We start from the raw sequence: 20,505 nt of genomic DNA, 5'->3' as shown, positions 1-20,505 counted from the left end.
ACGGTACAACGTAGTTACAAGCGATAAAAGCCCTAGAATCACCAGGATTTGAGTGATAGGAAAGAAAGGGGTAGAATCTGTTGTCGATTTTTTTTCTGTGCTACTGTTTCGCACTGCCATTGATTTTTTCCACTTTAGCAGTTGTCGTTTACAGGCAAATAAACAAACGGTCGTGTATACAGCTCCGAAATAACAATAGAGACCGTAACGACGATTAATACCTCTCACGCGACATAGACGAGATGTGTAATCGATTCAACTCATACAATGGTAAATATTTTTGCCAGCACCTCTTTGGAGCTGGAGTCTCGCCTGTTGTAGTTATATGTATTCAAGCTTGATGGTACTATTGAAGACGTGTTTTTCCCCCGTTTTTTAGCCAGTTTGGGCAATTTTCGCAACTCTCAAAACTTTATTAGGTTTCTATTATCTTGTAAAGTCACAATTATATGTATAATTACTACTGGATTCACTACATAATTCCAAAATTGGGATCGGAGTACTTCAAGTACCTGTCCTTAGTGTACATCCGGATCCGCTTCCCGTAGATGATCAACAACACAAATGAGCCGTTGATGACAAGTGCCATCATGAATAACAACCATGTCAATAGTACCAACCCACACCTGTCAAGCCAATACTGGAACACAAACGTGAACGTCATACCAATCATGTTTCTGATGAACAACATCATCACCATTCCTTCACTGGCCATTTCGTGGTACGAGTCAATGGCATAAGTTAAACAGATAGCACCGGTAGAGCTCATGGAGAATCCCAAAAATCCAATTCCAATAATCACCGAAACAGGCCAGGGGTCGCCGTTGGCATTGGCCAACCCGTAAGTCAATAAACCACAGGCATTGAGAATAGTGGGGACTATCATGGCGTATAATCTGAATTCAGGCTCCATGATTCCCTTGTTCCGCTCTGCCAATTTAATCGTGAGCCAGTCCACAAACTTACCACCATAAAGCATACCTATGAAGTTACCCACAAGTGGCGAGAAGTTGAATAATCCAATGGTACCACTGCTGAAACTGTAGGGAGGCGCTCCGTAAAGAGAGGCTTGGCTGGTGGAAATCAACGAAAGCCACATCATTTGGGCCCCATAGATAAGACCTCCCCATAAAATCGCTGGGAAAGACAACATGAGGAATGGCCGAGCCCAGATCTTGAACCAGGACCGTTTGTCGTTGTACTCGGTCTGAATGATTTTCATCTTCTGCCAGTAACCTCTCTCAGGAATCGAGTGGTCGATTGAAAAGTCGTCGTCGGGTGAGTCTGAAGACGAAGCAGCTTCGTTAACTTGGTGGATGGTTTTATCTTTTTCCTCTTCAACACCTATAGTTTCTCTGGACTTGATTTGTCCAAGAATTTCTTCCTCAAACTCCTCATCACCTTCTCTTCTCCTAAAGGTGGTGTCTTCCATGAAGAACAACAAGACGATGAAGGTTCCACCAAACATTATCAACTGAAGATAGTACGACCATTTCCAGCTCAACCTGTCCACTATATACCCACTGATGGCAGGTCCCAAATAATTTCCAAAATAGAGAGCCAAGATGAAGAGGGCCAAAAAACTGGCTCTTTCATGCTGGAAAAACACATCAGTAGTGGAGATTTCAACCAAAGAGTCACAAGGAGCAGCTGCAAACCCGGTGATAATAAAAACCCCATATATCTGATGAACCGAAGTAGCCTGCGAACCAATTATCTGGGCAATCATCATCAACACACAACACATAAGATATACGAATCTTCTTCCCAACTTCATGGCGGTGGGTTGTAAAAACAAGCATCCAAGTCCTAAAAAGAGGAAGGTTAACGCCATGGCGTTGTTCAAATCTTGGATGGTACAATTCAAGTCTACTGTCCAAATCAACCAAATTGGCGATGACCATGCCACCGCCAAAGCCAAAAATACTGCCAACCAGAATAACATGAAGAACTGTTTGAACTTCTTCATTCTACTCCATCTCAATGGGTCATTAATATTCTTGGAAGGTGGTGGCCTCAAGATGACCTTGTCGTTTCCATGTTCATCTTTCTTTACGTGGAGGGTACCTTCAATGTCAACTAAGTGCACGGTTCCCGGAACTATATCTGAGTCAGTAAGCATAGTTTTCTGATGGGAAAACAAACAAGATCCGGGTTCTTTTATATTCTATTGTTGCAGCCTACCGATAAGATAAAAAGTTGCAACCTCTGCGCGACGTCCCAAAAGGGAAATTAGCGGGAGCAACGTCACTTGATAAGATTGAACAATAAGGGATTACAAGGGAAAATGCGGGATGTACCCCGTGTTGGCTAGTGGTGGAGGTTCTCAAACAGGCAATTAACACGCCTGCCGGAGGGTAATTCCTAGTACGGAATTCAAGTGAAAAATCAGCCGTTGAATCTGTGATCCAGAATCTATTGTCATTGGGCGTAGGGAATGGTGAAAATTAGCTATTAGAATAAATTATATCTGAAAATTAATACATCAAGAAGTAAAGTGTCTCACAGGGAGGAACTAGAGCTCAAAAAGAACTCCAGTTCCAATCGGTACTTTTAGAGACCGAATTTCGTTTTTCATTAATGGCGTTTTTGCTGAAGTTCTTTTGCATAAAGGGATTATTGACAATCACAAACGGTAACACCGTACTAAAGGGGCTAGCAGCATTGGAATTCCAGTTGTTCAAGTGGAACAACACGTTCAAGTAGTAGTCGCCACACGACTTACACACCTTGCTCATTTTAAACACTCTGGTTAATGCCAGAACATCAACATTTGCAGCATTCATGTTCTTATAGATGGGCACCACAAACCGGGCTTCGGCATCCAAGTAGATCGACATAAGACCCGTGGTTGTACTGGAGGCAGCACCTCTGGTGGTGGCCGAATACTTTTCGTCATCAAGACTGCTTTCAAATAAGCACTTGGAGCACACCAAAAACCCACAGAACCGGCAGTGGTGACGACGCTTCATATTGAAAAAGCTCCCGAATGTCTGGAAGCATTTCATACAGCAGTTGGTGAAGTTATTGGGTTTCCAATGAGCATGGCTTGGCTCTATGGGCTCATTTACCTCTCCTTCAAACAACTGAGGGTTAAAAAGCTGCAGCTGTGTGAGGGTGTCTGAGTTGCTCAAGTCTACCTTGAAGTTGACAGGCGTCAGCGACGACGAGGTGGAGGAGGAGCCCAGCTCCACCTCGTTTGGTGGCCGTAACACCGCTGGGATGCTGAGAGGCTTTTTGTATTTGTAAACGGGCTTCACAAACGAAGCGTTCGGGTTGGGAGGTGGCGGGTTGGGGTCCTCAGTCTCGTCGTGGTCCTCGCGTTCGAAACTCGTCAAGTTGTCGTTGAGGTTATTGAGGGCATCGGTGAGGTTAGCCTTTGAGGAATTGGAAGCAGCATCATCCACGACGGAGGTGGCGTAAGTGTAGTTATGAAGGTCAAAATTTGCTGGTACGTACACCGAGTTCGACACCAGGTCGGAGGCGGTGGGCTCTTCACCCTGGGATTGGACGCTTGTTGTCAGGGGTTTTGTGGATAGACTCAAGGAAAACAGGCGGTTGATCCCATCTGTGGACACGTTCACCTGGTTGAACAAGTTAAAACGGGGGGCTCTGATCTGGTCATCGTAGTTGATGTTGTTAAGGTGAGACTTTGTGCCCAGGCTGATAGGTGATGGTGGCACGTTTGTAGAGACTTGCTCTATCACTGAGTTGTGTTGAGGTTCCTGTTTAGGGCTTGTTACCGGTAGGATATTGGAGATGGTGGAACGGAGCTGGAGAGGCAGCGGTGAGTCGATCGGTTTTTTGGAGAACAGAAACAGGCAGTTTTGGGGCAACTCCGTGGTGGTAGCGTCTGTAGCCATGGTGAATCTAATACCCCTTAGATGAAATGTAGATGGTTTGAGAGTTTCGCAGCGGGAGGAAAGACAAGGGCCGGGGCGTGGATCTACCAGCCTGCAATCTTGTTATCAGTGAAATTAGCATCTGGGGCGACATGATTGGGCCAGGCGTGCGGATTTTTCTGGGCCGGCGGCGGTGTGGGAGGTTTGCAGTTAGCGACGACCGGTGGGGGTGAGGGGGAGGTGCCAGCATGGGACAGGGCTAATGCGAAGCAGTTGGAGGGCGCGGGCCACGGGAGGCAGGTACGGTGCGAGTCGACGGGGGTGTGCGAGGCTGTTGGCAGGCGAGGCTGGAGCCGGTGCGGTTGTTGATATGACTACTGGATAACCTTTCTAGGTGGGGCAAAATGTGTAATGGTGAGCATCGGATTGGAGGTGTAGTGGGGCCTGGCAGATTCCTGGTAGTGAGACCTGGGGACCTGGTCCCTTCTCGGCCAATTGTACCAACTCCGTCCTTCGCACGCCCAAAGCCCCCGTCGACGAGGTGAGCATCCACCCATCTACATTCTACATCCCTCAACAAAAGGTATATATTAACTATACAGTCACAAAAGACGACTCTCAACATGCCCTACATCAGACACGGTCTTCTAACAGCCCGAGTCTCGAGCCTTCAATTGAGTAATTTAATCCTTCAACACAACGTATAACGCATGTAAAATAGCTGGGAACCAGAAGAAGATACAACACACAAGGTTAACCCATAAAGGAGAAGTGGCTCCCACCTTCATGAACACCGCCAATGGAGGCAAGAACACGGCAATAATGCAAGCAACGATTTTTTCACTGTCCATTTTTTATTGGAAAATTCAATGGGGATGATAGACGATGTAGGAATTAAAGGAGATTTTATATGTTTGGTAGCTGGCTTTTCGCGGAAGCCGGGAACATTTATGCATGGCCAAATCTAGTGCGTGCTCACCACCAGTACGGCGGTAGGTTCAATCGGAATGGCGGTGGCAGAGCGCGTGACTTAGTGAGAGGGGCAAGATGTAAAAGGGGTAAAAAAAATTCTCCTGGGGGTGAGTCGAACACCCGATCTCAAGATTACTTTGAGGTACTCATTACAGTCTCGCGCCTTAGCCAGCTTGGCCACCAAGAGGAATTTGGTTTTTTTTCGAAAATACTCCTAGAGCAGCGCGCAGAGCATCCACCAGTGCGACAACCCCCACCACCAGCGCTCTGCCCACCCAGGCCCAGCCGCTTTTGCAACCCGCCTCGCGCACGCCAACCAATGGAAGCCTCCGGTTTTCCTATTACCGCGAAAAAATCCCCCAATTGCAGCATGTCACGTGCAATAAGAACACAAGCTAATGATATCGCAGAAACTTATTTCACTACTTGAAGAGTTTTTCCTAACCTTTAACCTCATCGATGTCTAGCGCATTTGAGATCATATCTCAGATTATATCTCCAGTGGACGGCCAGGTGTTCACCACCCGGCCCGCAAAGGCCGTGGAAGCATCCTATTCTCAGTACTTTAAACAATCTCAGGTGTTAATAGATGCAAATGATCCATATCTTGTTATAAACGAATACTTACAAGATATCGACCGTGAAGACTCCGGAAAGGTAACCACTGTCATCACATCTGGAAAGACCCTCTTCCAGAGTTTACCCCTCGTGTCCTTGCAAGCGTTTTCTCAGGTTCCGGTTGTTCATCATGTGGAATTAACCAACTTTGACTTCTCCATCATAACTTCTTTAAGAGACTTGCAGTTCCCGGTGTTGATATCACAAAACACCGCTGACTTGGTCGCTAACACCAGCGTGGCGTACCGTTTGGCAGTGGGCCAGTCAACGTCGGTGTTCAACTTTGTGGTACCTTTCACTCCCTCCAAGACTGTGAAATCGTTCCCCAAAGTGGTATTGGAAGAATCCAAAGAAATCGACGATATTCTCGTGGCAGCTGAGGTGCTGCCTTTCCGGGTATTGAATTCCAAGGCCACCAAGAACCCCAAAGACGTGGTGGTCTACTTGGGTCTCATCAACGCCGATTTGGTGTCTGCGTTTTCTGCTAAAAACGCTTTATTGGTCTCCATCAACGTGTATAAGCCATTTTACCTCGGTCACCTATTGTCGATAGTCCCTGCATCCGTCGAGACCTTGACATTGGTGTTGCAAACAACGTCGGCATCAGCACACTTTTCTCCACTCTTGTTGGATTTTTTCCAAGAGTACTCAACCTTCCAACAGTTAAAGAACTTCACCAAAATCGTGTCGGCGTACTTTGGCTACAGCTCGAACGTGGTTGCCAGTGTTGACAACTTGTTGACCAACACCCGTTCTGAGTCACCGGTGCAGAACCTTGCCTTTGGTAAGGTTGACATTGAATTGTCCACCAAGGCTGAGAAACTCAGACTCGATGAGGCTGCGGCTGCTGTACAAAATGCCTATTCTTTGGAAGAGCCATACACAAAGATGTTGAACCAGGTGGCAGGTGCGGGCTTGACGGTGTTGAACGAGTTCAATGCCCGATCACTTGGAACTGAGTCCAACCCAGAGTTTGGCTTTGGTAAATTCTTGCACTATAAGCAGAGTCTCAACCAGCTTGTGCAACAGGTGTACGAGGCCATCGAGAGCAACAGCTTGAAGACGCTTGACAATGCAAAGTTGATCGAGTACTTATCCAGTTGGTTGGATTTGGTCAAATCCCCAAGTCCCGCAAACCACTCCGAATTGGTTGCAAATATCTTGAACCTATTGGAGTCAGACGATTCCAGTGACACCGCAAAGCAATTATTGGCACAGGAACACCTTTTCCAGTTGTCGTCGAGTTGGTTGATCGGCTCTGATGCCTGGTCCTATGATTTGGGTGCTTCGGGAGTTCATAGTGTGATTGCCTCGGGGGACAATATTAACATGTTGATCATCGACAATGAGCCTTTTGACGATAAGAAAAAGGTGAACGGGTTCCGCAAAAAGGATGTGGGTTTGTACGCCATGAACTATGGCAACTGTTACGTGGCATCGGTGGCCATCTACTCTTCTTACACTCAGGTGTTGCAAGCATTCATCGAGGCCGAGAAGTTTAACGGTCCGTCGATTGTTTTGGCCTATTTACCCTTCCACTCAGAAAACGAGAACACCCTAGAGATTTTAAAGGAAACCAAGAGAGCTGTTGACTCCGGTTACTGGCCATTGTACAGATATAACCCAACTTTATCAGGTGACCAAACGTTCAAGTTGGACTCTTCTAACTTGAAGAACCAGTTGAAGGACTTTTTGGCCAGGGAAAACAAGTTGACGTTATTGGCCAAGAAGAACCCTGAATTGTCGAGAAACTTGGCCATCACGGCCACTTCGGAATCCAAATTACAGCAGCAGAAATTGGCAGCCGACTCCTTCAACAAGTTATTGCAAGGATTGTCAGGACCCCCATTGACCATTGCATTTGCTTCTGATGGTGGAAATGCCGAGGCCGTTGCCAAAAAGGTGCACAGGCAAGCTTCTGGAAGAGGCTTAAAGGCGGTGGTTTTGGCCATGGATGACATTTCGGTTGAAGACTTACCCACCGAAACTAACATTGTGTTTGTTTCCTCCACATCTGGTCAAGGTGAATTCCCCTTGAACGGTAAGAACTTCTGGGAAGCCTTGAAGACGTCGGTGGACTTGGACTTATCTTCTGTTCGGTTTTCTGTGTTTGGTATGGGAGACTCTGAATATTGGCCCAGAAAGGAAGACAAGCACTATTACAACAAGCCTGGTAAAGACTTGTTTGCTAAGTTGACCTTGTATGGAGGCCAAGTGTTGACTGACATCGGCTTGGGAGATGATCAAGATGCAGATGGTTTTAACACCGGCTTGAACGACTGGATGCCTCGGTTATGGACAGCCTTGGGAGTCGACGGGGCCGATGCGGTTGAAGAACCAAAGCCTTTAACCAACGAAGACATGAAGATCGGGTCAGACTTCTTGAGAGGTACCATTGCACCTGCGTTGAAGGACACTTCTACTGGAGCCATCAGTGCTGTGGACCAACAATTGACCAAGTTCCACGGGATCTACATGCAAGATGACCGTGATATTAGAGAAGAACGTAAGACTCAAGGTATGGAACCCGCCTATTCGTTTATGGTTAGATTGAGATTGCCAGGAGGAAAGTCTACTCCTGAACAGTACTTAAAAATGGATGAGTTGGCAGACGTTAGAGGTAATGGAACCATTAAATTGACCACTAGAGCCACTTACCAGTTGCACGGAATAGTCAAGCACAACTTGAAGGCTGCAATCAGAGGGATGAACTCGGCGTTATTGGACACCTTGGCTGCTTGTGGAGATGTGAACAGAAACGTCATGGTGAGTGCGTTGCCTCACAATGCCAAGATTCACGGTCAAGTCAGTGAAGTGGGAACCTTGATCTCCGAGTACTTGTTACCCGAAACCACTGCCTATCACGAGATTTGGTTGGAAGGTGAAGACGAACACGACAAGGCTGGGGACAGAGATGTTTGGGAAACCAGAAAAGGAGGTCCTAAACGGAAGAAAACCATGGTTTCTGGTAACGCTTTGGTCGACTACGAACCCTTGTATGGTCCAACATATTTGCCCAGAAAGTTCAAGATTGTCATCACTGTTCCCCCATATAACGACGTGGATGTGTACGCCCACGATGTGGGTTTGATTGCAATTGTCGAAGACAACGAAGTGATTGGTTTCAACGTGTTGGCCGGTGGAGGTATGGGAACCACCCACAACAATAAGAAAACATACCCTAGAACCGGGTCGATGTTGGGTTACATTTCCAAGGATAAGGTACATTTTGTGTGTGAGAAGATTATGTTGGTACAAAGAGACTTTGGTGACAGAACCAACAGAAAGCATGCTAGATTGAAGTACACCATTGATGATTTGGGAGTCGATGTGTTCAAGGGCAAGGTGGAAGAGTTGTTAGGATACAAACTTGAAGACCCCAAACCATTTGAAATTACTTCCAATGTGGACTATTTTGGATGGTGTAAGGATGAATTGGGATACAACCATTTTACCGCATTCATCGAAAATGGTAGAATCGAAGATACTCCTCAATTACCACAAAAAACCGGTTTGAAGAAAGTCGCCGAGTTCTTACGTGGAGGTCGGTCTGGAGAGTTCAGATTAACTGGTAACCAGCATATATTAATCTCCAACATTGAAGATCAAGATTTGAACCACGTTAAAGCATTATTGGCCCAGTACAAGTTGGACAACACCGATTTTTCTGGGTTAAGATTATCTTCTGCTGCATGTGTAGCATTCCCAACATGTGGGTTGGCCATGGCTGAAAGTGAAAGGTACTTGCCAGAACTTGTCTCTAAGTTGGAGGAATCTTTAGAAGATTACGGCTTGAGACATGATTCGGTGGTGATGAGAATGACTGGATGTCCTAATGGGTGTGCCAGGCCATGGGTGGCAGAAGTGGCGTTGGTTGGTAAAGCTTTTGGAGCCTACAACTTGATGTTGGGAGGTGGACATCATGGGCAGAGATTGAATAAGATTTATCGGTACTCGATAAAGGAGGATGAGATCTTGGACATTTTGTTGCCATTATTTAAGAGATGGAGTTTAGAAAGACACGAGAACGAGCCATTTGGTGACTTTGTGATCCGGATCGGTGTCATCAAGGAGACTACAGAGGGTAAGTATTTCCATGATGACATTCCTGAAGAAGCTTAGGACTTATTTATTTAATATACTTAGATCGTGAGAGCATGTAGCTTGGTTCTGCCAAATGTATTGCAGAGCACAGACGAGTTTTCCACAATTTGGGATCGGTTGGATCTTGCTTTGGTTCGTTGTGATTGTAAAGCTGGAATTCTTCCATGACTTGCCATACAGTAGCCATTCACTCCACCAACTGGTGGTTTGGAAGTGGGCCTGCCCACTAATTTCCAACGTTCATAGATTTAACATCATCGAGTAACGTCTTCATACTCAAGGCCTTTCGACGTTCAACCTCAAGAACATCTTTGATCTTCACGTTCCAGAGGGTCACATTCACCGAATTGACCTTACGGTTGATGCGTGAGTCGTAGGTGTTGCACACGGTATTGGAAGTCCGTATAAGCAGCTCGAGCTTCTCATCACTCATGGTCTTGAACCGCTCTATCAATAGTTTCTTCTGTCTTGTTGTGCGTGGCATAGTTTGAAAGCTATATTTTGGAAACCCGCGAAACTCAAATCATTTTCATTTTTGTATCGGTGGCGATAGATATATTAACTATAACAATCAGCTACAAAAATGGTGTTGGAAGCAACGATGATAGCAATCGACAACTCGGAGTACATGAGAAATGAGGACTATCCCACCTCTCGGTACGAAGCTCAATTGTCGGCCACAGAGTATATTTTCCAAAACAAGGTCAACTCCAATCCTGAAAACACCGTTGGATTATTGGCATACGGAGGCAATGGCCCCGAGGTTTTGAGTACCTTGACCACCGACTTTGGAAAGATTCTTTCCGGAGCCCATGAAACTAAGGTCCATGGGGGAAGTCACTTCTCCAGTGGAATTCAAGTAGCTGCTTTGGCGTTGAAGCACCGTCAGAACAAAGTGCAAAATCAGAGAATCATAGTGTTTGTTGGGAGTCCCATCACCGAGAGTGAAAAGGACTTGGAGAAGTTGGCCAAGAAGATGAAGAAAAACAACATTGCCATCGACGTGGTGAATTTTGGAGAAGAGTCCATCAACACCTCCAAGTTGGAGAAATTCAACAATGCCATAAATAACCATGACAATTCACATCTTGTGACAATTCCGCCTGGCCCCAGGTTGTTGTATGAAATCGTGGCTACGTCACCTATATTGATGGAGGAAGGCTACGACATGGACAATGGTGATTTGGGTGGTGGCATGGATGGTTTCGGTGGAGGTGACTTGATAGATCCTAACATGGACCCGGATTTGGCGTTGGCCTTGAGGCTCTCGTTGGAAGAGGAGAGGGCCAGACAGGAGAGGGAAGCCTTGGAGCAGGAGAAGGCCGAAAAGCCCGAGTTGGACAAGATAGATGAAGACCAATAGGGAGAGAATCACGAGATTACAAGAGAGATCGATAGTCAAAGGGTGCGTTAGAGAAGACCCCTGGGCTAAAGCCTCATGATTAATATAACATTCACACTTTAGCTGTATCACTGTAGCTCTATATACCGCAGCGAAAAATCCACTTTAATCTTTGCCAATGCTCAGCAGAAGTAACAAAAAGAGGACTCCAGAAGCCCATATCTCGGGTGAAAAAGGAGGCCATCCAGTCACTTTCATTGCTCCATATAAGGAGAGTGTGATCAGCCCGATTGAAATGACTAAAGCCCATTTTTTAGATGCTTATTCGAAAGTATGCGTTTTTGCAGCCGAGTCCACAAAACCAAATTCATACTAACAGCAACCAGGGAAAATGGAATTTGTCAGAAATCCCCAAGCCCAAGTGCGTTGGGGACGTTCGCTTCATGAAACCACCTGAATGTTATATCGAGTCGAGCCGGGCCAAGGTTGTAAATGAATATACTAACTTGAAGCAGTGGGACGAAAAACCCATCTTCAAGAAAATCATCAGCCGGGCTAGAAAGCAGTTCAACGTTAGCGGCGTCAGCATATCCATCGTCAACTCCAAGAAAGTGGTGTTCAAGTATGAAAGCTTGTTGAATGCCAGTGAAGTTTCTAGACCTGCATCCATTGACGGGCATGCAATTGTTTCACAAGACTATTTCTTGTTATTGGATGCATCCAAAGACTGGAGAACCACCAGCAACCCGTTCGTTGATGGGATTCCTTATATCAGGTTTTACTGCGGAGTTCCTTTAATGGCGGCCAATAGAAAAGACATCGTTGGTGTGGTGGCCATATTCGACTCCTTCCCCAGAAAGAGTTTCAGCAACGAAAGTATCACCATCTTGAAACAGCTTAGCAGTGAGATAACACAGGTGCTCAATACTCCCATTGAGGATATGTCCTTAAAGTACAAAAATGTTAGAGCCAACTCCAAGTATTCCACAGCCAGGTACGACGAGAAAATGACCGAATTGCATGAATTGCAAATTAAGTTAGGAAGAGCCACCTCTAGAGGTTCGTTAATGACAGTGTTTGAAAAAGATGGGCCAGGTGGTCCGTATTCCCAGAACAACAACTTCAAGTTCTTGACAAAGTTGACGGACGAGGCTGAACAAGAAGAATTTGTCAATAACAACAGCTTATTTGAAAAGCTTATGAAGACGGGGACCATCAAAAGAGCATCCAACTTGTTATGTAAAATCTTGAGTGTCAACTATAAAGCCGATTTCGTTTATATCTTGGAGATTCGGATTGCTGAGAGCTATGAGATCGAATCCAAGTACTTCCCCAAAGAAAATAAAATCGAAAGCGACAGCTTTGCGTATGCCAACAAGCTCGTCAAGAGGCCATCTGATAAAAACGAGTTTATGTCTCGGATCATGGGATGTTATGGGTCTACCCATACGTCTTTGAACTTTGAAAACTTAATTCACCACAAATGTTTTGAAGCCGAGTTTGGCATCCATTACAAGACCAAAACCAATAGCTCCATTTATAACGTGGGAGTTTTGATGCCCTTTTATAGACACAGTTCCAAGATGGTGAGACAGAAAAAATTGAGATCACTCAAGGGAGACAAGAATCCCAAAACGGCTCTTTTCCTCCGGTCGGGAGGGTATATTGTAGGACTTTTCAACAAGGAGGGTGAGAAGAAGTTTGACGACCAGACGATCTCAAAGGTGTTCAACAATGTGCTGGTGATGCGGAAACTTTATATCAGTGGGTGAACCCGTCTATAGTGTTTAAATCTCACATTCCAAGCTCGTTCATGGCTGCTAACTCAGCATCATGGTCATCCTGGAGCTGAAACTCCAGAGGGTCAGGGTTGATGTCTGCAGCCAGAAGAAATTGGTCGTTATCGGAAAAGTCATCGTCAGAGAGCGTAGGGGCCGGTGGCCTTTGTGGGGGTACTGGCAGGGATGTTCGAGGCGCTGGTGGAGATGGTTGAGGCGCTGGCGACTTGTAGATGTCTTCGTCAGGATCCACAAAAAGCCCATTTTCACGGCGCATAAAGTCAAAGTCATCATCCACATGGTACTCTTCGGTAGCTTCGTTTTGTTCGTTTTGTGCAGCAGCCGTCGGAAGAGTTTCATTATCTTCATCCAAAGGAACATCCACAAAGCCCATTTTGCTTCTTAATTTACTCAATTCCGTGTCTATCAAGGCTTTTCTGTGTTTTCTGAGCTGAGGTGATCTATTGGTGACACCACGAATTAACAGAATACAATCTTTGAACTTGGCCTTGGGAAACAAGGTATGACACCAAAGCTGGTAGAACTGCAAGGTGGAGGATAAGTTGTCATATTCCTGATCGTAGCGCAATTGTTTGGAGGTGATGTGTTTGTTGTTTTTGTTCCAAACTCGGGGGAGTTTTGGGTAATTTTTTTCGATGTAGGAGAGGCCTTTTTTGCCCAAGAGTCTTTCCTGGTCGATCTTGGAGACCTTTGTACGGCGGACGGTTGGGGCCTGTTGGTCGAGGCCGAGTATATCATTTGGGTCTTGGGACATGACGCGTTGAATTGGAATTGAGCGCGATTGTGAGAAGAGCGCGGTGATGGCCAGTCGGGAGAATTAGAGGGAGCAGGGCGAATTTAGAGCCGGCAACGGCCACTGGTTTTTCCAAGAGAATTCAATGGCAGAGGGTGCCGTATTAGAACTCTATCAATTCACCAATGAGCAATTAATACCGATGAATAATTAATACCAATGAATAATTAATACCAATGAATAATTAATACCAATGAATAATTAATACCAATGTATAATTAATACCAATGATTAATCAAAAACTAGTATCCAATGGTTATTTAATATCCAATGTTTAGGCCGGTCAATATTTACATCTAATCCAATAAAATAACCAGTCCAATATTTAAGCCGATCAATCCAATAAAATAACCAGTCCAATATTCACATCTAATCCAATAAATACCTAACCAATTTTTAATCCCATCATATTTTATGCACTGCAATTTAATATCTAATCCATAATTATTTAATATATAAATCCGATAACTCGCAGCCCCAAATGAACACCATCGTGAACCTATTGTATATAGCGCGCTACACAAGCGAGATCATTTTACGCAGTCGGTTGACAATACTACACAATGGCCGTGTCATGCAAAGGCCTTCTCACATATTGTTGGCCGATTGTTGGCCGATTGTTGGCGGATTCACCCTGACCGCCCTCACCGATCAGAGTTCACATAGCCGCCTTTACCACCCCTGGCCGTGACGTCTCAGCTCGTATGCCGTATGAGTGACACATTAATGATCGGTCAGGAAATCTCGCGGAATCCACATCGGTAAACGCCTGTTATCGGACACCGTCACCCTCATCTTCCTCGCCCGTCTTATGTTCCCTACCCATTTGTCTTATAAAGCAAGTTGTTATAGAGCAAGTTAAAGCAAGTTAAAGCAACTTATAAAGCAAGTGTCTAGGTATTGCTCTCCAGTTTAGGTGCCTGTACACAAATTCCAACTTCTCAATCTCATTTACTGGCGCTGCATTTACATATTCCTGTCAAACAAGCCAAATACTTCTAGAAACAGAGTTTACCCGTTCGAGAATCAACACACATTCCTCCATCCCACCTGCCATTGTATCTAAGTGGCTCTATTCCTACCCTACCCGCTATTGTATCTAAGTGGCCTTCTTTCTACGCTTGTCCCAGTATAATTGCAGCCTTTATTTGCGATTGTGGTGAGTACAAATGATATCACATATTCTTTGGGCAGCGTCACTGGCCGTGTGCTTCGTGTACCCGATGCTTCTATCGATCAAGGCCTTGAACCACCTCGGCGCCAGACCCGACTCCAAGAACGTCCAGCACGCCCGGTTCTTGTTGAACTACTGGATCTACTACATTTTGATATCCAACGCCGAAAACACACTTTTGGTTCGCACGGTCGACGCATCGGCGTTCCAGGCAGCCAGCGTGGTGGCATTCTTGTTTAAGGTGTGGTTGTTTTACGGCAGAGGCTGCTTGGTGTTGAGCTACTACTACGTCAGCAATGCCTTTACTCGGATCTTGGATAACACCACCAACACCGCCAACATCGACGTGTTTGAGGTGCGCTTCGTCGACCCGGCGGTTCTGGTGGCCCTTATGAATTCGGTTCTCACCAACCATGTTTTGGCGGGTTTGAGCCAGGTTTCGAGTTTTAATGGCCTTGTACACTCGATTATTGCATCCATCCACCAGTTCCACATGGAACTTGCCAGCTCGTACCACGGCGGTCACTTGAAGACGCCGTTCTTCCTCGGGTCGTCGTTGAGCTTTTTTTGTACCATCGACAACCAGACGGTGTACCGGCAGTACAAGTTGACCAACCGGTTTTTGCGGTTTGTGTGGATTGGCAACGCCATAAATACTCCGGCCATAAATGCCCCTAAATCCAGGGGCCCACACCCTGAGCACCACCGCAATCTCAGTAACCACAGTCACCGGCTGGGCGAAGTGTCGCCAGTGTTTTCAGCAAACGTATCTCCTCGCATGGGACCCCAGATGATGGACCGAGAGCTGCGGTCCATTAGCGAGAAGCTTGAAAAGCTCGAGATGCTCGAGCAGTTGGAGAGGGCAGCCGAGAGACGCGTGGCGTCGGAGCCACGCACAGCAGAGACTCTTTTGGCCAGTCCGGTGGACCATTCCACTAGATCCAGATCAGGCTCGTCTGCCAGCCAGTTGAATATGCCGCACAACGCCATCCCCATAAGCGACTTGTTGAAGCGGCCACGCACATCTTCCATCGATCCTCCCTACCCGGTCATCTAAAAACATCCCGCCGAACCTCCCTACTGGTTCTAACAACATGCACTCAGTGATGATTTTTTAGGAATTTATAGAGCATCGCATTCGCGAATAAATATTCATGTATGTGTGCGAGTACCTCCCCAGACTAAACTGTGTTTCCACAGTATTAGACTTCGATGAAGATGTGAAAAGCATCACTCGCATTGCTATCAACAATAATAATCTCCAGGTGGAGTCTTTGTTGGTCAAATCTCTGCTCAAATTGCCGGTGGAGTCCGATGAGCTTACGCTCACAAGCTGCAAGAAATCAGGACATTCGTTAGTGCTATCGTTCAAACTCAAGTCCTACCACCTGCACAACAACTTCATGAGCCTCTTGGAAGTGCAACCGTGGTCGTGCAAAGACCTTCTTCGTACTCCCAAAAATAACCTCAACCAGAATATGTTCAGGTTTCGGTGTGCTCACTGTGCCAGAGACGTGATAAACTCCCACCAGTTTAATAAGTTCAGTGACATGCCGTCGGACTTGTGGGCTGAAATGATGGACTTCTGGCACTGCCACAAGCCGGTTTCTGGCAAGGATTTCACCACCACCAAGAACTACAACGGGAACTTGAAACCTCTGCCTACCTCCATCCTCATTGGAAATAACTACATATTGGTGAATAACGAGATAGAGGTTGTAGTACACCAGAACACGGTGAGGTGTGTCTGTGGAGGTAGATTGGGCGAAGTGGATGAAAACAAGAGCCTCAAGTTGTTCAAGTGGAATCTTCAATTAGCATTTGCTGATACTGTCGAGACCTACTCGCCGTACTTGTGCATATATAATCTTCTCCTAGATAAGATCAACTCGCAGGCAGTCAGAAAGGTCCTAGTTCACGACTACATCGTGTGGATCTTCAACATCGGCATCGACGTGGCTCTCGAAGGTATCCACTTGGTGAATGCCTCGAAGATACTATATTGCAAAAAAGCTGAGCAAGACCACCGAATTTTTGACGATGAGATAGTGGTGACGGAGACTGGAGTATTTGAGGATTTCATACGTGAGTTGGATACCATCAACCAACTCGTACCACAAGATAGCAGGACCCTTGCGGTCAAGGAGGATAGCAGTGTCATGAATTATAAAATTAGTTATTTGGGGTTATATAAGTAGGTTTACTTATCTAATATATCTTTAACGGCTGGGACGATTTGTTTTCGGGAAGCTGCTAGGTTGGTCTGATTCCACACTCTAACGGTGATGGACTTGTTCAACTCGTCGAGTTTGGCTTCAAAACTTTCGACATTGTAGACATTTTTGTCGAGTGCTAATGTAGAACATCTTGGTTCAAGGGTACCAAGTTCTTCAAATTGGCTGGTCTCGGGATATGCCACGATAAACTCTCTTCTATACTGGTTCTGTTTGTCGGTGTACGAGGGGGTGGCGATGACCATGTCCAAGTGGAAGAAATCAATGACATTGTTGAGTCCACTCAAAATCTCCTCATTGGAGTAACTCTTGAACAACCATTCGGCAGATTTTCCTATGGAGCTGAACCCGATGTTGATACCACCAAATTTAAACTGTTTGTAGTCTTTTCTCAATACCTGGTCGACCTTGAAGCCGTCCAAGTTCTTTTTAGCCCTTTTGATGGTTTGGTGGTAATTGGTGAAATGCTCGTCGAAAGATGCCAAAGTCACTTCCTGTTGCAAGACTTGCTTGTACAACTGCAACGCCACCCGGTCATCTTCTTCCACCTTGTCCGACATGTTGTTTGTGTCGATCAACAACGGAGCAGTGAACAACTTGACGATTTCACCCGAGTTCTGTTTGAAGACGTCAAGGTTTTCAAACTTGCTGCTCCAGTGGTTGAATACAAGCGAAGAGCACGACCCACACGTCTTTATAGTACGAGGGTTGGCATCCAAGAAGACGTTCTCGTCCGCGTGGTGGTCAATGATACCTGTTACTTTGATCTGGTGGTTGTGGAAGTATTCAATCAACGATTCTCCTTGGAGATTGCAATGGTCTACCAACGTAATCTCAGTCTGTGACCGAGAACCAGCGATATTCTTGAAGTCTTCGATGAAGTAGAGCAAGTCCTCGGTGATGGCGTTGGTTTCCAACACCAACTTTATGTCTCTTCTGAGACTAAAGTCTTGTCTAGGGATGTTGATGAGGGGGATGAACACAGTGGAGTCATACTTATAGTTCAAATATGAGTAGCCGATGGCACTGATGACCGAGTCAAGATCAGCTGACTGGTTACCGGTAACGAACCGAAGAGGTTCCAACGACGAGCTGCCGATATGTTTCTTCACCACTTGTAAGAACGCTTTGACAGACATATAGAGTCGATTTGAGTAAAACGCGCGCAGCTGCAAAATTCAATAACGGTGTTCTAAAACAAACTATTTAGAGTAATGTAATTTCATGTCTAACCACTGTCTTTTTCTGATTTCTTCAGGAGGCAATGAGATGTGACCGTAAGATATTGGCAAGAAGAAGTAATAGAACCATACCAAGCCCGCACATACCACGAAGACCAATGCGGTGAACCTGTGCTTGTTCACTCCAATTGGAGACGAAGACTGGATTCGGTTGTTGGAACACACAAACTCAGCCAAGCCACCGGAAAACAATGCTGCAATCAAATGCGCAGGCAAGTAATGGTGTAAGAACTTCTGTCTGTTCATCAAGAAGAAGGGTAAATAGTGAGCACACCATCCAATGAAGAGGAAACCCAATGTATTGTACAATCTTGATTGGGCCTTCTTGTTCAATAAGTGGATGTTTCTGCGGCGGGTCACCTGATCTGCCAACAACAATCCGAGATAGACCGCCAAGCAACACACCTCAAACCAGAAGCCCACCACGTTACCAGTGAAGAAGATCTGCTTTTTGTTTTCGTTGTCATTCCAGAAAGATACTCCGGAAACCGCCAAGGGCCAGGAGTTTGGTTGAGATGCAAATGGGTGCTCAGAAGACAACTTGTTGTTGTGGTGGAACATCAAGAATTGCAATTCAAACCATTTCTTCAAGAACGGCAAGGGCTTGACCTTCTTGGGAATGTAAGTGCTTCTAGAGTCATTGGCATTCAAGTTAACAATGGTGTCAAAGAACCAGGCGTTGGAAGGGTCGGTATTCTTCTTGTTACCACTGACCTCTTGGTGTCCAAAACCCCATTCGGGCAACACTTCATCGTCATGGGTCCACATCGATACCACCGTGTCGACATGAATAAGTCTCACGGGAGTAGCCTTGGTTTTCACCAACTTTTTCCTGTTTTTGTTGGCACCAGACCCACCTTGAGCAAGTCTCAATCTGAACAAACTCTCGTTGTAGGCACGGCTGTAGGGCTCTTCATCGTAAGTAATGGTGAATTCTTCATTGGTGGACTTCAAAGGTGAAGCCACATCGTGTGCCAACATATACCCCCCAGTACCAACGTGCTTCAACCTGATGATATCGTTGGTAAACACAGTAACGCCTTTATCGAACTTGGGGTCGATGGGGACGATTTCCCAATGGTTGTTGACGTCGTTCAAAATGGAATCTTCACCTTCAGTGGCCTTCACAGCCGTGACCTGCTGGGAGTTGGAGGAGATTCTTCCGTCTTCGTACCGCAAAGGGTAATCGGCTTTGTGCGAGTGCAAGAAAGCCTCTGTTTCCTTGTGCTTGATGGTAACAATGTCGTAAAAGTTCACTGGCTTGCTGAACTTGGCCAAAGGTGACTCCACCAACGATTCCTGGAATTCAGATGACATGAAAGTATCCCCCGGGCCCGATCTGTTCAAGACGGCGAAATGCACCCAGAACCAGAACAAGTAGAGAATGAAGGGGAACACTATTAATGAGTAGAACCGGGCCACAAAGTGCTTGCTAAACTCAGTCAACGTCAAACCTCTCTGGTAGTCTAATAAAATCCACAACTCGTGCACCACGGCGATTCCAATGGTGACATACGTCAAAACCCCCACATACTTGGTGGAAATGACCAATGATAACGCAACCCCCGTCAAGTTCAACCAGATCCACCAGATCCTGGTGAACGGCTGGGTACGGTACGTGGAGAACTTAGCATATGCAAGCATCGTCAAGGCCACCGCCAAGTTCAACATGGCGTCCAACAAAATCAATCTCGAGTCGATGATGTGTGCATTATCGAAACAAACAATCATACTCGACAACAAACAGGCACTGGCAGAGTACCCCAATGTCTTCATGGTCCAGTACATCACCGGGACAATGGCAGTACCCTGAAGAGCGATGAGCGACCGGTACGCCACGTATGGCACGTTGTATGTGACGTAGTCGTCGTTGATGTTCTCGAACTTGAACTTACCGTCGTAACCAACCAACCATCCCACAAACGCAATCAACAACTTGGCGAATGGAGGGTGCAAGTCGAAGAAATACGTTCTCTCCAAGTAGTAGGATGCGAACTTTCCGAAGTGCACCTCGTCAAACACCACCTTAGGAGGTAAGTCAATCATCACGAATCTGGTGAAAGCTGCTAGCACCGTGACGATGGTCAAGCCCCAATAATACCTGAGATCCGTATCTTTGGCCACATACTGCTGAGCTTCAGACGACTGCAGTACATCAGCCTTTTTATCGGCCACCACTGCTTTTTTGCTGCTGGTTTTCTTCTTCACAGAGGACATGTTAGTAGTGGATTCCAGTGGAAAACTTGAAAAATCGCGCTACGTGTTGAAAATTTCGCGACGTTTGTGAACACAAAGCATTTGCACAGCCGATCGAAACGTCCACAAAGTTGTGATTACGGACTCCTACGAGTATATCGGAAGTAGTCGTTACTCATTACTATACACT

General features: G+C 45.9%; 10 protein-coding genes and 1 non-coding gene across 11 annotated transcripts; 5 read left to right on the top strand and 6 right to left on the bottom strand. All coding sequences in view use genetic code 12, as the record gives it.

Moving 5' to 3' along the window:
* Positions 1 to 472: 472 nt before the first annotated feature.
* PSN45_002228 (uncharacterized protein) lies at positions 473 to 3,863 on the bottom strand (the record flags this gene model as incomplete). The annotated part of the gene is made up of 2 exons (XM_066157821.1): positions 473 to 2,100; positions 2,552 to 3,863. 2 exons carry the CDS (start codon positions 3,861 to 3,863, stop codon positions 473 to 475), a joined length of 2,940 nt encoding a protein of 979 aa, XP_066013918.1.
* A 1,048-nt stretch (positions 3,864 to 4,911) lies between these two features.
* PSN45_002227 lies at positions 4,912 to 5,001 on the bottom strand. Its single transcript has one exon. It is a non-coding gene; the product is annotated as a tRNA-Tyr (tRNA).
* Positions 5,002 to 5,273: 272 nt separating this feature from the next.
* MET5 (Sulfite reductase [NADPH] subunit beta) lies at positions 5,274 to 9,554 on the top strand (the record flags this gene model as incomplete). The annotated part of the gene is made up of 1 exon (XM_006689192.1): positions 5,274 to 9,554. One exon carries the CDS (start codon positions 5,274 to 5,276, stop codon positions 9,552 to 9,554), a length of 4,281 nt encoding a protein of 1,426 aa, XP_006689255.1.
* A 208-nt stretch (positions 9,555 to 9,762) lies between these two features.
* PSN45_002225 (uncharacterized protein) lies at positions 9,763 to 10,020 on the bottom strand (the record flags this gene model as incomplete). Its single annotated transcript, XM_006690149.1, has 1 exon — positions 9,763 to 10,020. One exon carries the CDS (start codon positions 10,018 to 10,020, stop codon positions 9,763 to 9,765), a length of 258 nt encoding a protein of 85 aa, XP_006690212.1.
* Positions 10,021 to 10,119: 99 nt separating this feature from the next.
* On the top strand, positions 10,120 to 10,899 carry RPN10 (proteasome regulatory particle base subunit rpn10; the record flags this gene model as incomplete). Its single annotated transcript, XM_006689194.1, has 1 exon — positions 10,120 to 10,899. The coding sequence occupies one exon, from the start codon at positions 10,120 to 10,122 to the stop codon at positions 10,897 to 10,899; it is 780 nt and encodes a 259-aa protein (XP_006689257.1).
* A 157-nt stretch (positions 10,900 to 11,056) lies between these two features.
* PSN45_002223 (uncharacterized protein) lies at positions 11,057 to 12,650 on the top strand (the record flags this gene model as incomplete). The annotated part of the gene is made up of 2 exons (XM_066157820.1): positions 11,057 to 11,209; positions 11,265 to 12,650. The coding sequence occupies 2 exons, from the start codon at positions 11,057 to 11,059 to the stop codon at positions 12,648 to 12,650; spliced, it is 1,539 nt and encodes a 512-aa protein (XP_066013917.1).
* A 22-nt stretch (positions 12,651 to 12,672) lies between these two features.
* Positions 12,673 to 13,431, bottom strand: CSM3 (chromosome segregation in meiosis- protein; the record flags this gene model as incomplete). Its single annotated transcript, XM_006689195.1, has 1 exon — positions 12,673 to 13,431. One exon carries the CDS (start codon positions 13,429 to 13,431, stop codon positions 12,673 to 12,675), a length of 759 nt encoding a protein of 252 aa, XP_006689258.1.
* A 1,262-nt stretch (positions 13,432 to 14,693) lies between these two features.
* Positions 14,694 to 15,701, top strand: PSN45_002221 (uncharacterized protein; the record flags this gene model as incomplete). The annotated part of the gene is made up of 1 exon (XM_066157819.1): positions 14,694 to 15,701. The coding sequence occupies one exon, from the start codon at positions 14,694 to 14,696 to the stop codon at positions 15,699 to 15,701; it is 1,008 nt and encodes a 335-aa protein (XP_066013916.1).
* A 97-nt stretch (positions 15,702 to 15,798) lies between these two features.
* On the top strand, positions 15,799 to 16,842 carry PSN45_002220 (HECT-type E3 ubiquitin transferase; the record flags this gene model as incomplete). The annotated part of the gene is made up of 1 exon (XM_006689197.2): positions 15,799 to 16,842. The coding sequence occupies one exon, from the start codon at positions 15,799 to 15,801 to the stop codon at positions 16,840 to 16,842; it is 1,044 nt and encodes a 347-aa protein (XP_006689260.1).
* A 2-nt stretch (positions 16,843 to 16,844) lies between these two features.
* On the bottom strand, positions 16,845 to 18,017 carry PPX1 (Exopolyphosphatase; the record flags this gene model as incomplete). The annotated part of the gene is made up of 1 exon (XM_006689198.1): positions 16,845 to 18,017. One exon carries the CDS (start codon positions 18,015 to 18,017, stop codon positions 16,845 to 16,847), a length of 1,173 nt encoding a protein of 390 aa, XP_006689261.1.
* A 63-nt stretch (positions 18,018 to 18,080) lies between these two features.
* Positions 18,081 to 20,336, bottom strand: PMT4 (Dolichyl-phosphate-mannose--protein mannosyltransferase 4; the record flags this gene model as incomplete). Its single annotated transcript, XM_006689199.1, has 1 exon — positions 18,081 to 20,336. One exon carries the CDS (start codon positions 20,334 to 20,336, stop codon positions 18,081 to 18,083), a length of 2,256 nt encoding a protein of 751 aa, XP_006689262.1.
* Between the last annotated feature and the right edge of the window lie 169 nt (positions 20,337 to 20,505).

This window comes from Yamadazyma tenuis, chromosome 2, assembly GCF_029203305.1.
Source record: "Yamadazyma tenuis chromosome 2, complete sequence".
NCBI lineage: Eukaryota > Fungi > Ascomycota > Pichiomycetes > Serinales > Debaryomycetaceae > Yamadazyma > Yamadazyma tenuis.
The sequence above is the reverse complement of the archived record's forward strand: the minus strand, read 5'-3'. Positions and strand labels throughout refer to the sequence as shown.